This window comes from Zootoca vivipara, chromosome 13 (assembly GCF_965207765.1).
Source record: "Zootoca vivipara chromosome 13, rZooViv2.hap1.1, whole genome shotgun sequence".
NCBI lineage: Eukaryota > Metazoa > Chordata > Lepidosauria > Squamata > Lacertidae > Zootoca > Zootoca vivipara.
The window spans coordinates 53,649,001-53,662,109 of record NC_142596.1 but is presented as its reverse complement, the minus strand read 5'-3'; the positions used below and the strand labels follow the sequence as shown (position 1 = coordinate 53,662,109).

The 13,109-nt window shown below is 53.2% G+C and overlaps 1 protein-coding gene across 1 annotated transcript; it reads right to left on the bottom strand.

Moving 5' to 3' along the window:
- Positions 1 to 9,706: 9,706 nt before the first annotated feature.
- Positions 9,707 to 12,972, bottom strand: MRPL28 (mitochondrial ribosomal protein L28). Its single transcript, XM_035130553.3, has 5 exons — positions 12,550 to 12,972; positions 12,169 to 12,321; positions 11,747 to 11,881; positions 10,871 to 10,957; positions 9,707 to 10,359 (listed from the first exon to the last, which is right to left on the bottom strand). The coding sequence occupies exons 1-5, from the start codon at positions 12,841 to 12,843 to the stop codon at positions 10,264 to 10,266; spliced, it is 765 nt and encodes a 254-aa protein (XP_034986444.1). The 5' UTR covers positions 12,844 to 12,972; the 3' UTR covers positions 9,707 to 10,263.
- Positions 12,973 to 13,109: the final 137 nt, after the last annotated feature.

The window sequence follows — 13,109 nt, the reverse complement described above, 5'->3', positions numbered from 1 at the left end:
GAGGCTCGCCAGCGCCCCCACAGGACGCTCCGGGGCACCGGAGGCCGAGGCAGGCAGGGAGGGAGCGCAGGGGCTGCGCGCGCATGCGGGCCGCGGGGGAGGTCGCCTAGCAACGCGAGGGGAGGACTCGGCCCGGCGCGGACCACTAGGCGGCGCTGCTGCCTGCCTGCCTGCCCGCCCGCCCGGCCGGGGGAAAGAGCGGACCGGAAGCACGGGAGGCTTGGGCCCAGGCACCGGCCCGGCCAGGGGTCGGACTAGACCACCCCCGGGGTCCCCCCCGGGCTCCATGAAATAAACCACCCTCAAGGAGGACGCGGGGTCCTCGAAGAGGCCTTGGGACGATGAATATTCCACAGCTTTTTAAACACGTTTTTTGGGGGGTTACTGTTTTCGTTTTGTTTTTTGATAACATTTGTTTGATTTTCCAAAAATAACAAAACGGGGGGGGGGGGGCGGAAAAAAATCATAACCAGATTAAACCATAATTTTTTTGGTCGACTTCCCTCCACTCCCCCTCTTGGTTCCATTATAATGTACTGTACTTGTTCATGCACGTCCATAAAGCCTTATATTCTTTAAAACCTTCTTCCTCTTATTACAAGTGACTTTTAAAGGTTATACCCATGTGAAAAAATCTATACACAAAGCTTAGAAAATATGCATTGAGCCGTTGCCCTTTTGGGGGGGGGCGTACTGTTTTGTTGCTTCTGTCGGGGCTATTTGTTTGTGCATCTTTGATCTAGGTCTGTTTTTTATATCTCGCGAAGCACCCTGAGATATTTTTGACGAAGGGAGGTATAAATCAAATAAATAGAAGGCAACAGCCAAGTGCAGGGAGACGGGAGGCAGCTGCTTCTGCTCTTAAACTTCAGCAGCATTCAAAACATTGGTGAGCTGAAGCCAAGGGACAAGCCACCCCCATCCACACAGAGGCCCACGTGGCCAGGCTGACACACACACACACACATGCCTTTGTTGTCGTAGAATCATGGAGTTGGAAGGGACCCCCAAGAGTCATCTAGCCCAACTAAATCGGCTTCCCCATCTTCCCCCGAGGGTTTTCTGGGCCTGTGTCACACATGTGAAGCGCCCTGAGACCTCTGGGTATAGGGCGGTATATAAATTCAATAAGTAAATAAAGTGACATCTCGGACTCTGCTCTGCCCTCCCACTTATCCAACGCAAGGATGGAAGACCACCTTGCAGGCGAAGCCAACTGGGGGAACCTTTCGTTTTTGGCTATCCCTTGCCGTCAACCTTTTATGATTTTGCTGTCAGGTTTAAAATTGTTATAAACTGCTATGGTATAATTCTATGCACACACACACACACACACTGCTGCATTCTACACAGGATTACAGGCCAGCACAAAAATTGGAAGTGTAAATTTGCTAGTACAGTTCTGCTGTGCTAGCACAATCCTCTGCCTAAGAATCCCCCCAGCTGTGGGACTATAGCACCCAGCAAAAGCCCCGCTTTCCTATGAAAATGGCAGACAGGCCATGGCTATATATTGATCCATTGATTTACTGCACTTCCCACCATTTTCTCCAAGGAGCTCCAGGTTGCCTTCATGGAGCTCTTCCTGGTTCATCCTCACAACCCTGTGAGGTAAGCTGGGCTGAGTGGCAGGCACTGGCCCCCAAGGTCACCCACTGCGCCCAATGGCCGAGTGCCGTGCTTTTTTCTCGCAAAAGAGGTGCCCGGACTCACCTTGAAGTTGTTACAGCAAGTGCCACACTTATTAACAACAACAACAACAAGAGGTGCTGGTACTGCGTGCCCCTTAGTACCCCTGGGGGGAAAGCACTGGCCAAGTGGGGAATCTGAACCCAGGTCTCCCAGGTCCCAGTCCACTGCCTCTCGGGTGATGGTAGATGCTTGCTGGCAGGAGGCAGCACCCAGCCCATCTGAAGGGGGGGGGGCACCTGCACCCCTCAAGTCCAGAGGGAGGCACTGCTTGCTTCCTCCGAGATCTAAAAACTGTGCTGTTAACACAGACCATCGGAATGTGAGCTTTTTCTGTACAGTGGTACCTTGGTACTCAAATGGCTTGGCTCCCAAACAAATCAGCTCCCAAACGCCGCAAACCTGTAAGTAAGTGTCCCGTTTCTCGGAAGTCAAATTTTCGACGCGGCTTCCCCTGAAGTGCAGGAAGCTCCTGCAGCCAATCAGAAGCCCTGCCTCAGTTTTCGAACGGTTCCAGGGGTCGAACAGACTAAGTTCACACTGATTTTATTGCGTTGACCAGGTCACATTCACCATGAAAGTGCAGCTTATAAATACTTAAACAAATGCTGTATTGCTATTACCTTAAGAGAAGCTGTCCTCTTGCATGCTTGCAGTGAAGGGTTGGGGGGGGAGGGGGCTACCTCTGAAAACAGTCGGCTTCCTTCAGCCGGGGCAGAGGACCCCATGACCCCACCCAGCACGGGCTGCAGGCTCTTTTGTGGGCTCCAATCCAGGTGACGAGTTTCGCCTACAGAGAAAATCCTAAACAGCGTGTGGCCTTACTCTCTCCAGTTGCCCACGCAGACATCAAGGTCTGCTCCAAGGGCCCATTTCTCCCAAGGGGCAAAGAGGGGCAAAGCGGGAGGGGGGAGGAACCAACAGGAACCAACACGGTGGCAGCAGCCAAAAACTCTCCTCTTCTCCAAGGACATTTAAAAGCATTTTTAAGGGTGTCCCTTCCACCCAGCAGCTTCAACAGATCCCCTTTGTTGGGATGCTGCAGCACACAGCAGATACAGATGGAGAGATCACACGGAGACTGTGCGCTATAGCAGTGTCTTGGGCCAGGACCTGGGAGACCAGAGTTCGAATTCCCCACCTAGCTTTCAAAGCACAGTGGGTGACCTTGGCCTGGTCACTGCCTCCCTCTACCTGACTTACCTTTCAGGGTTGTTGTGAGGTTAAGATGTGGCCGGGGGGGAGACCATGTGCACCACCTTTAGCTGCTCAGAGGAAATGTGATATACAGTAAATCCAAATAATAATAAAAGTAGGACTGTTATCTGTTTAAATAATGGATCACCTCAATTATTCTTTATTAGTCTCCATAACACCTCTGGGAGACTTGCAATGCCTGCCTCCGTGGGCCACAGATCTCTGGCAAGTGCAGCGGCTGGACTGCCTTGGTCCCCATCTCCATCACCATTTGTGGCATCACCAGTCGCAAGCCCTGCCAGCCCTTTGGGAACATCTTGGTAATACACTAGATCTGTCCGTCCCCCCCTTTCTGCACAGCATTAACCTGCCCATCTCCCCCTCCCCAAACACTGAAAAGAGCAAGAAGCCACTATGCCCTTCAGTAGCTCCCCTGCCCCATAAGTCAGTGCCCCCTGGCATCGGCAGCAGTGCAAGAGATTTGTGCTCTACAAGGATACCCGTGCAAGGTCAAAGGAGCGGGGAGACAGAAGGTTCACAGGACCCTCCTCACCAACCTGTCCTGGTGGGCATGCATGCCCAGAGCTGGACACAGCAAAATGTGGGAGCAAAACCAAGCAGCGCTCTACAGAATCAGGTTGGGGCCAGCTTCAAAAGAATGCAGGATGGGCAGGCCTCGCCCTGAGGCACCTTCTCGCCTCTTAGCTATTTGGAAATCATCAGCAGATACTTGGGACTCATGCATTTAAAATTGCAGAGATCCTACCTAGTCTAAGCAAAACAAGCCAGCCCACTAGCCCAAGTCTTGCACACCGGGGGGGGGGGGCACTTTGCACAGCAGCAGGAGCACCCCCACAGTTAGGGGGGTGTTTGTGGGCTGCGACCCACCCCCTGCCTCGAAAGAATGTCTTTGTCACTGGCCCTGAAAGTGCTGCTGGGGCAAATTCGAAGTCCTATTCCTAGCATCCCAAACCCTAAATCCCCTGGCCCCAAGTACCTGCAAGGGCCCCTCTGCCAAGGCGAACCACTTCAGACCCTGCTGTGAGTGGATGAGGCCATGGCTGGAGCTGCCCATTTGGCCCGGACCCCAGGCAGGGCCTTTGCAGCGACTGCTTCCCATTTGTGGAAGGACCACCTGGCCAGGTGCATCAGCCTCCCTCTTCCAAGAGAGATGCGTTGGATGGCCAAGAGATACTGTTCCCGGCACCCCTGAAATCATGGGTGGGGAGACAAGTGAATGTTCGTAGCTTTTTTTTAGAAGGTTTTCAATCCTGTGTTGGCTGCCCTGGACTCCTTTGGGAGGAATGGTGGGGTCTGAATTGAATATTGATCTTAATCCTATTTACCTGCCACTGAGAGTAAACCTTTGTACATAAGAACAGGAGGAAAGCCTACAGCTGGATCAGGCCCATGGCTCATCTCGCCTAGCATCCTGTTCTCAAAGGGGCCAACCAGAAGTCCCAATGCAGGATGTGAGCACAACCCCCCCTCCCTCCCAGCGCTTTCCAGCAGCTGCGATTCAGAGGTATTGCTACTTGCAACTGGGGAGGCAAAGCAGAGCCCTCCTGGCTGGGAGCCATCCATAGATTGTTTTTATTTTCTATCTATGTCGTTTTAAATTGTTATTGATATTAATGTTGTATTTTTAGTTTTAGATTTTATGATTTATGCGGAAATGTTTTATTCATTTATTGCTTACGGCTTTTGTTACGTTGGTAATTATGTAAATCTCGTCATGTCGTAAGCCGCCTTGAGCGTTGTTTTAACTATGGAAAGGCAGCTTACAAATAAAATGATGGTGGTGGTGGTGGTGGTGGTGAAATGGACCTATAAAAGCCACTGCTGAAATAAAATCTGGTAGCATTTAAGGTACAACAAACATCGTGAAACCGCCCTTGGGACCAAGAAGCTCCCTCCGCTGCTCAGCTGAGCTCTCCGGCCTTCCTTCTGCCCCAGAGACCTCCTCTCGGCCTCAGCGAGGGGCAGCAGAGAGTCTTGGCTCTCCTCCATGCAGCTGCCTTACCAGGAAGAGAGAGCTGGGGGGAGGCAGGCTCTCCCTCTTCCCACCCCCTTTTCACATTTCTTCCCAGGACCATCTTCCCTGCCCTCTCCAGAGCCCTTGCCAGGGAAGAGGCAGCTGCCCATTTTGAAGGGACAGACTGTGCCGCCCTATTCCAGCCCACTCTGAAGCCGCACACAGCCCATGGGACTCCCTGGAGGCTTAAGGGGGGCAGAGGGACCCAAAGTGACCAGGAGGGGCAGGTCGCAGGCTGTGAAAACCCCCCCACACCCTGCTTAATCCGATCAGCAGCCCCCTTAACTATCACCTACCCCCACCCTGCCCAAAATGTGCTTGCTCCATGTCCAGAATCCTCTTGCCTGTGGAGCTGCGCTTGGCAGGGAATGGGCAGCCTCCCCCTGCACTGACGGCGAGGAAGGGGCGACTGCACTTTTGACGGCCCCAGTGGCGAGATCCCAGGGTCCCTTTTGGGCAAAGCCCCCTGGCTCCTCTCCCAGCTGTTCACGGCTCCTGCAAAAGGCAATGTCAGCCCCGCTCTGCCCCCCCTTGAGGTTGCCGGCCTGAGCGCTCCAGCCAAGCCCAGCGGGAGAGAGGATTCCGCTTTAAGCGAGGTGCCGATTCCTTCATTTTCTTGCACACCAAGCAAAGCTCTTTGGAACGAGAGATGAAAACTTGATAAAAGTTTGGCGGCGCCTCTGTCCCAGCCCCAGGGGGGCGGCGGAAGGGAGGGGGGAGCCTGTCAATCTGCCGCTCTGACAGCAGAGCAGCCGGGTTACAAATGCATTATGTATGCCGGTGTCGACCCCGAAGCACCTTTTGTTGGGGCTGAATGTGTCATGGCCAACAAAAGTAGACTGGATTAGCCACAGTGGATTAAAAGATTTTCTTCTTTGAGTTCACCTAATAATGCAACAATCGCCCTAGAATGTCCCTTTGAAGGGGACGCAATGGCCTTCCCTTTGCCATCTGTGAGATTCCTCCCCATCCAAGATACATGGCGGGAGGCTTTTGCGTCCGGCAGGAGGAGAGAAATCGCTGGACACTATTTCCGTCAGGTAGGAAAGAGTTTGTGCCCACCTCCTAAGCCCACAGCCACATGGTTTGGGGAGGAAAATGGACAGTCTGTCGCCTCCACCAGACTGGCAAAGAAAGCCTCCGTCAGCTTCAGACAAGGACAAGAGCCGCTGGACAGCTCACAAGGTGCTCAGAGCCTCCTGCTGGGAGAAGCTGACCGATGAGGGGCAGATCACAGATTCAAGCAGTTCTGCTTTTCACGCACCCCCCCCCCCACCCTGTGTTAGTTTGGAGAAGTTTAGAGCCCCCTCTTCCTCTCCCCACCAGGCTTCGTTCCCTGCCGTGTCCATTGTGCAAGGCAAGTTCATCTGTTAGTGCCAAGACATTTACAAGCGTGGGGGTGGCAGCGGGGACACCCCCCGCCCTCCTGACGCTGTCACCCAGCGCCCCTCCTCCTCCTCCCTCCCCACCATCACAATAGCAAACGTGCAACTCTGCCACAACCCTTGGGGGCTTTGATCTCCAAGCGGGCATTTGGGCATTACCTCCAGGAAAGGGGCTGGGGAGGGCGGCAAATTTGGGCACAGCGCTCCCCCACCCCACCCCGCTGAGAAATGCGCCTCCCAAGCTGGAGTGGCTTTGCGGCAAATGGTGGCCCTCAGGGGGGGAGGGGCCAGTGGGTGGCAGCCGTGGGGCGTTAACCTCGCTCTGCAGGAGCCCAGCTGGGGGCTTCTAATGAGCTGGCTTTGCGAAATGCAATCTGAAAGGCCCACAAAGGCAACCCAGGGAGAGGAGCTCCATATTTCCCCATCCCGGTTTCCTTTGTCCGCCTTTTATTCTTATTTCGTGGGGCAGGGCAGGGTGGCGGCTTGCGGCGGCCCAGGGCAGGACGGGGCAGCCGAGGGGTGATGGCGAAAGAAGGAGCCGTCAATGGCGGCCGAGGAAGGGCCTCCATTGTCTCACCTGCCGTCTGCGCAGCGCCGGCCTCCTGCTGGTTCTTCCGCCGTCCGCCATGACAGGACCCATCCGGAACACTTCCCAGCACTCTGGGAGCCTCTTTGCCTTTCATGGCCACGGACTGGCTGGAAGATGATGGCAATCTTTACTTTATACTGCAGCTTTGGCTCCTCACCCTGATTGGCTGAGGCCACGACCAAAGGATGGTCCTTCAAATCCTATTGTAGCTATGGCAACCAGCCCCCGTAGGCACCACTGATGTACTTATAATTGCCGGATAAACAGTCGAGACAGGACACTTTCATCCCGCCTAGGACCGCTTCCCCCCCCCCCTCGGCTTTTAGGGCGAGGCAAGAAGAGGCAGCAAACTCCCCGACGCCGTGGGAAGAAGGTGCCACCTCACTTTCCCCATCTGAGCACCTTCCACTCCTCGTGGCAACTGAGCGCACAGCGCCTCGCGGTCATGGGACTCCTCTGGTGCACGGGCGGCCCTACCCAGCGCCAAACCGAGGAATCTTTGGGCGGAAAACGAAGGCTGAAGGCAGAGAGAGAGGAGAGTGAAAAGCATCGAGCTGCAGCGGGGTGCGGGGAGGATATTGTGGCAGTCCAATTGAATGAACATTATTCTTGCATCAGCTGCTTTTGCCTTTCACGGGAATTTATTGCAGACTGACTAGGACCTTCCTTCCCACGGTACCAGCGGTGAAGCGGGCACCTGTCTAGCATGGAAGAGGCACATCACCAAACGCCACTTTCTCCAAGGAGTCAGATGAAGACATGGCCAGTAAAAGGCACGAGACTCTCTCCATGGGGGGGCTCCACTGTCATGTGGGCCTCTGCCTTCGGGCAGGAGCATATCGTGGGCACCTGCATCGCTTTGGACTTGCCCCCAAGCCCACAGGTGTCTGGTGGCCCCACACCCCTGTAGTCCCAAGGATAGGGATTTTCCAGCCCTGAAGTGCCCTTGGCTGGCAAATGCGACCTGGAACCCTAACAGCCAGCAACTGACATTTAAGTAAGTTCCTGCAAAAAGAGAGGAGGCAAAGGCCAAAGGATGGAACCTGCTGCACCAAGAGAAGGAGAAGAAGAGGAGGGAGCCTCTTCCATAGCATTGGCAGCTCATCAAGGAGGCTTCCCACCCATAGAAGCCACACCACAGAACGATACATTCCGAAGAGCATCCGGAGAATCTGGAGCAGGCAATGGCCACAGAGATAGAGAGAGTCTCAAAAAGGATAGCCTGGCCTTGGAAAAGTCGCAGAAAAGGACAGCTGAGGCCATCAGGGAATTTGAGGATGATAGAACTAGAGACTGGAGCTGTTATTTCTCAGACAGCCCCCAAAACACACACAAACATCTCAGGGGGGCATCAGAGGCAACAGCAGGCAGCAGGTTCCAAACAAAAAGACAGGATTATTCCCCCAGGTGTCAACTATGTTGTAATGACCATAACACAAATGACTTTAGAAACATTTACATCAAGGTATCTGGTCATTCATTACCAGCTAGACAAGACAGCAAATGATGAAGGCCCTGTTTCTGTGCCTCCCCAAGGCATCTGGCAGACTCCAGTCAGAGGCAGCAAGCAGAAGCCCCAGCACTCCACAAGCTCTCCTATCCGTCCTGCTCACATCAGCACATCTGCAAAGGCTCATCTAGTCTAGCATCCTGTACTCACAAGCAGATGCCTGTGGGACATGATCACAACAGCCCTCTCTTTACTCGTACCCCCAAGCAGCTGCTACTCAAGAGCCAGGGGGGTGCAGCAGTTGGAGCGGCCAGGGTTCCATTTCCCTTTCAGCCATAAAGCTTGCTCAGTGACCTTAGGCCAGTGGCTCCCTCACAGGGTTGTCGTAAGGATAAAGGGGAAAGTGGGGAGGAGAACAAGTGTAACAAACAGGTGAAGAGGCAAACCACCTCCAATACTGGAGCTCGTACAGGGCCATTACTAGCAGCCAATGACCACCTTTTTGTGGTCAAATTATACTATACGTTTGTGTGTGTGTGTGTGTGTGTGAGAGAGAGAGAGAGAGAGAGAGAGAGAGAGAGAGAGAGAGAGAGAGAGAGAGAGAGAGAATTCTGCAAGGCAAGATTTGAAGTAGAAACTTTCAGTCCCACATGCTATTTAAATTCTTTAGATTTTAAATTTTAACATTTTTAATTTTGTATTTGTTGTTTAGTCATTTAGTCGTGGCTGACTCTTCGTGACCCCATGGACCAGAGCATGCCAGGCACTCCTGTCTTCATTTTTGTATACTGTGTGTTTTATCCTGTAAGCGACTTTGCACCCTATAAATGGTGAAAAGTGGGGTGTATAATTTTAAAATAAATAAATGAGGGCCATTACACTGCAGCCTGACTCATCAAGGTGACTCTTTCATTTAAAACTAAGGAGCCATAGGATACTTGGCAACTAAAGCTGAACTCAGATGACTTCAGGACAGGAACAGATGCTTGCATACAGAAATTCTTGCTGCTCTATGTAAACAAAGCTGCCGTGCCCCCACCCCTTGATGCTGCCCAGGCTGCCTCTCCCAGTGGCTGCTGCTGCTGCTGCCACTTTCCTGGTCTATGCCTGGGAGGGCAAATGGGCTTGTGTTCCTTCTACACATCAAAACAGCCAGACCATGTCCTGGTAGGCATGTGCCTTAACTGGGCTTGAGGGACATTCCAGAAAGCAGGGACACAGGGGCTCAGAGGTCTGCCACACAGCATCCAGGTAGATCAAAGCAGAAGCTGGGGAGGCAGGAAGCCAGTTCCTAACGCTCCAGCTTTTGTCCCTTTGGTTTCTTTGGTTTCTTACTCCAGCTAAAAAGAACAACTACACTGTTTCAATAATATTTCACAAGCCATTTATTCTTTTCTTTCCTGCTGTGCTTTGGATCTTAATTAAGGTTACAGGATGTGGCTTATTCCTCAAGAGAAGTCAGCCGACTGCTTTTCTATTCTGCTGCAAATGTTGCTGTCTGGCCCTGCAGACCTGAGGGTGTACGAGGACTCCAAGGCGGGCTGCATTCTAGGGTGCTCCAAAGCCTGGTGGCAAAAGGCTCTCATGACGACCAGCCTCAAAGTTGGGGATCACGGACCACATGGTGGCTGCAGGTGTAGAGACTGAGCAGCAACCTGCAGGAGAAGCTGGGAAGCCATGAAGGAAAGCCTCCTCCTTTTCTTTACGGCAAAAGCATCGTAAATGGAACGTGAGGAGGTAACTCAAGGCAGCTTAGTCCCTCCCAAGTCCAGGGGGCAGAGCAGCCTTTATGCCACAAGTATCAGACAATGAGCACATACTTAACCATTCTGGATCCAGCTCTATCAGGGGGAAAGTTCCATCCCTTGGTCTGTTTAATATGAGCCCAAAGAGAAGTTCACAGCACTTGATTCTCCTGTTAGACCTTCTGCACTTCAGCCGATTCAGACAGTTTCTGTGCTTCGAGCTGCTGCACCAGTTCTTCTGCATAGACTTTGAACAAAGGAACAGGGTCCTGAGAGAAAGATTGGGGGCAGGGAGGGAAGACACGGTGAGGAAGAGACCGGATTGCACAAAGGCTAGGTTTGCACCTTATAACAAGGCCACAGTCAATGTTAACCACAGATTATAATCCCAGATTTACTAACGTGGCTTTTTCACAGTGAAGCCTCTGGGCTGGGCTCAGATAATCCAAGTAAGACACGCCTTAAGTGTTATGTGTGAGCTAATCCAAAGCATCACAGCAGCCCTCGAGAGAAATCCACAGCATTTTGGATACAAGTGATTACAGGAGCCAGACTAGCATCTGCAGAGTCTGACTAAGTTGCCTCCCACCCCTCGGTAACTAAGCAAACTATATTGCATGTAGTCCCATAAACAGCAAACCTTAGCAATGGAATGTATTGCACCTTAGCATAAAAGCATAAAGCACTGTTATTTTACACAGCTTCGAGGGTCATAGGTGGATGTTTCAGAGACAATACTTGACTGGGACTGGGCCACAAACACAAAGGGTGAAGACATACCTTCTTCTCCAGGAGTCGCTGCTTTTCCACAGCTTCTTCCAAACTCAGCCCAACCCATTCTGCCTCTTCCTCTGGGATCACAAACTCCTGCATGCAAAGGTAACACATGTTAGCTCTCAGCACAGAGACTCATTGGGAGACAGCAAAGACAGCAAGATTGAAAACTACCTTGTCAGACCACTAGCCCATCATATTGTTCACTGACTAGCAGCTTTTCAGGGGTTCCCAACCCTATCCTGCTGATAATAGGGCATACAAAGCAAATGTGGGCTCTATCACCCTTGTCACTACAGCCTTTCCCAAGATGCCACTGGATTCCACATTACCAGGGGTGGAAAGACAGTAACAACCCCCATTATATCCGCAGGCATATTAAGGATAGTTATACGGGCCTTTCTATGCCCTCTAACTATGCAACTTCCACCAGCGCCGTGTGTCCCTCTAGCCAAATTCTAGGAATTGGGAGATAGAGCACAGCTGGGGAAAAAGCTGGGGAAAGCTTTCATAACAAATCTACAGCCCTTATTGTTGCTACAAGAATGATGATTTGCAGATTATGGTGGATGCTGGCTCAAAAGCAAAAAATTAGCTACTGCAATCACCCAACCAATGTGGGCATCTTGGGGTGGGGAAATAATTTTTACTATTATGTATTTAAAGCATTCTACAGACATTATTCTATTTGTAATCCTTAAAGCAACACTGCAAGATCTGAACTGGGACTTCCTGATTCGTAGGTGTGCCTCTTCACCCACTACAATAGCTCCCTGGACCAAACTGAACTGAGAGGGAACTGAAATGGTACTGCAGCATTCCCACGGGAAGGCCACCACTTATGGGCCCCTCCAGGCCCTCGCAGCAAAGGAAGGCACCCACCTTGTATTTGTCGTAAATAGCCTCCCTCTTTGCTGGGTCATCTGGATGGAGGGAAGGATCCCGGCGGGCAAGTCGTAAAAGCATTGTGCGTTTCAGGTCCATGCCCAGTTTAGAACACAGCTCAGCTTTTGGGGTCTGTGAGGTCAGAGAAAGATGCAACGGCTCGTCAACAGTTTCCACTTATTTGTTCAGGGCAAAGAGAGGCCTTCAAGGGCAAGCAGACTACAGTCCTTATGATTTCTGGCAAATAGTTCAGGGAAGAACCTGCATCACTCAAAGGAGAGCTCTGGGATGTGGCCCACAAAGGCTGCTTCATGCCACACCGTTCACAGCCATCATGAAGTATCCATCTGATAGCTGTCATATTGACTTTCCCACGCTTGCAGACAGAACAGCCTGTCAAGCTATCACCACAAACCTACCTTTAAGATGTAATAATCAAAGCCATAGGCGGCATCAATCTGGTCCATCGTCCGCATAGTGACTGTAATCGTCAGCGTCTTATCCAGGATCTCACTGTAGAGAGTTCGATAGAAGAGCTGCGGCTTCCAGGTCTTCTTTACCCTGGCGGCAAGCTGTGGACACAAGGAAGAGCAGGTGCAGCCAAGATCCTGGCAGCTGGGAGGGGACAGCTTAGACTGAATGGGAGGCCCCACTGGGCGTCGCTTCTACTGACCGGCAGCAGCGGCTCCCCGGATCCTGGAGCCAGGCGCCTCCTCCGCCGTGCGAGGCATGCGCCCCCGACCTTCCCCCGAGCCGGGGTCCGCCCGCCCCGCCCCGCCCCCTGGGCCCCGGCTGCGCACCTTGTCTCCCTTGGCGTAGCGCCAGCCGCACACCAGGCCCTCGCCGCCCCACAGGCCCTGCTGGCTCTCGGGAGGGAAGTAGACAGGCACGGGCACGTCCTGCACGCGCTCCCGCTGGCCGGTCTTGCGGTTCCGCGCGTGCTGGACGCCGCGGGGCTTCCAGTGGACGGCGACGGGCGGCGCCGCGGTCTCCTCCTTCAGCGCGCGGAGGTAGTGGGCCGGCAGGCGCGCGTAGATGCCCTTCTGCAGCTTCAGCGCGTCCCACAGCCGCGGAGGGATCTTGTGCAGAGGCATCCCGCCGCCGGCTGAACCGAGAGGGCGAGAGAGCGAAGGAGGGCTGCCGGTCAGTCGGTCGGGCGTCCCCTAGGCCTCCGTCTGCGCCCGCCGAGCCATGGCGCAAGCTCCTTCCGCCAAAGCGAGGGCAAAGGTCAAGAAGCGGTCTCGCGCAGGCGCAGGGCACCGCCGACCCGGAAGCAAAGCGCGGCCGCGAGACGGGGAGGAAAGAAGGATGTTCTTCCTGCTTCCTTCTCATTGGAGCAGAGCGCCGCTGAGGGCGTGAC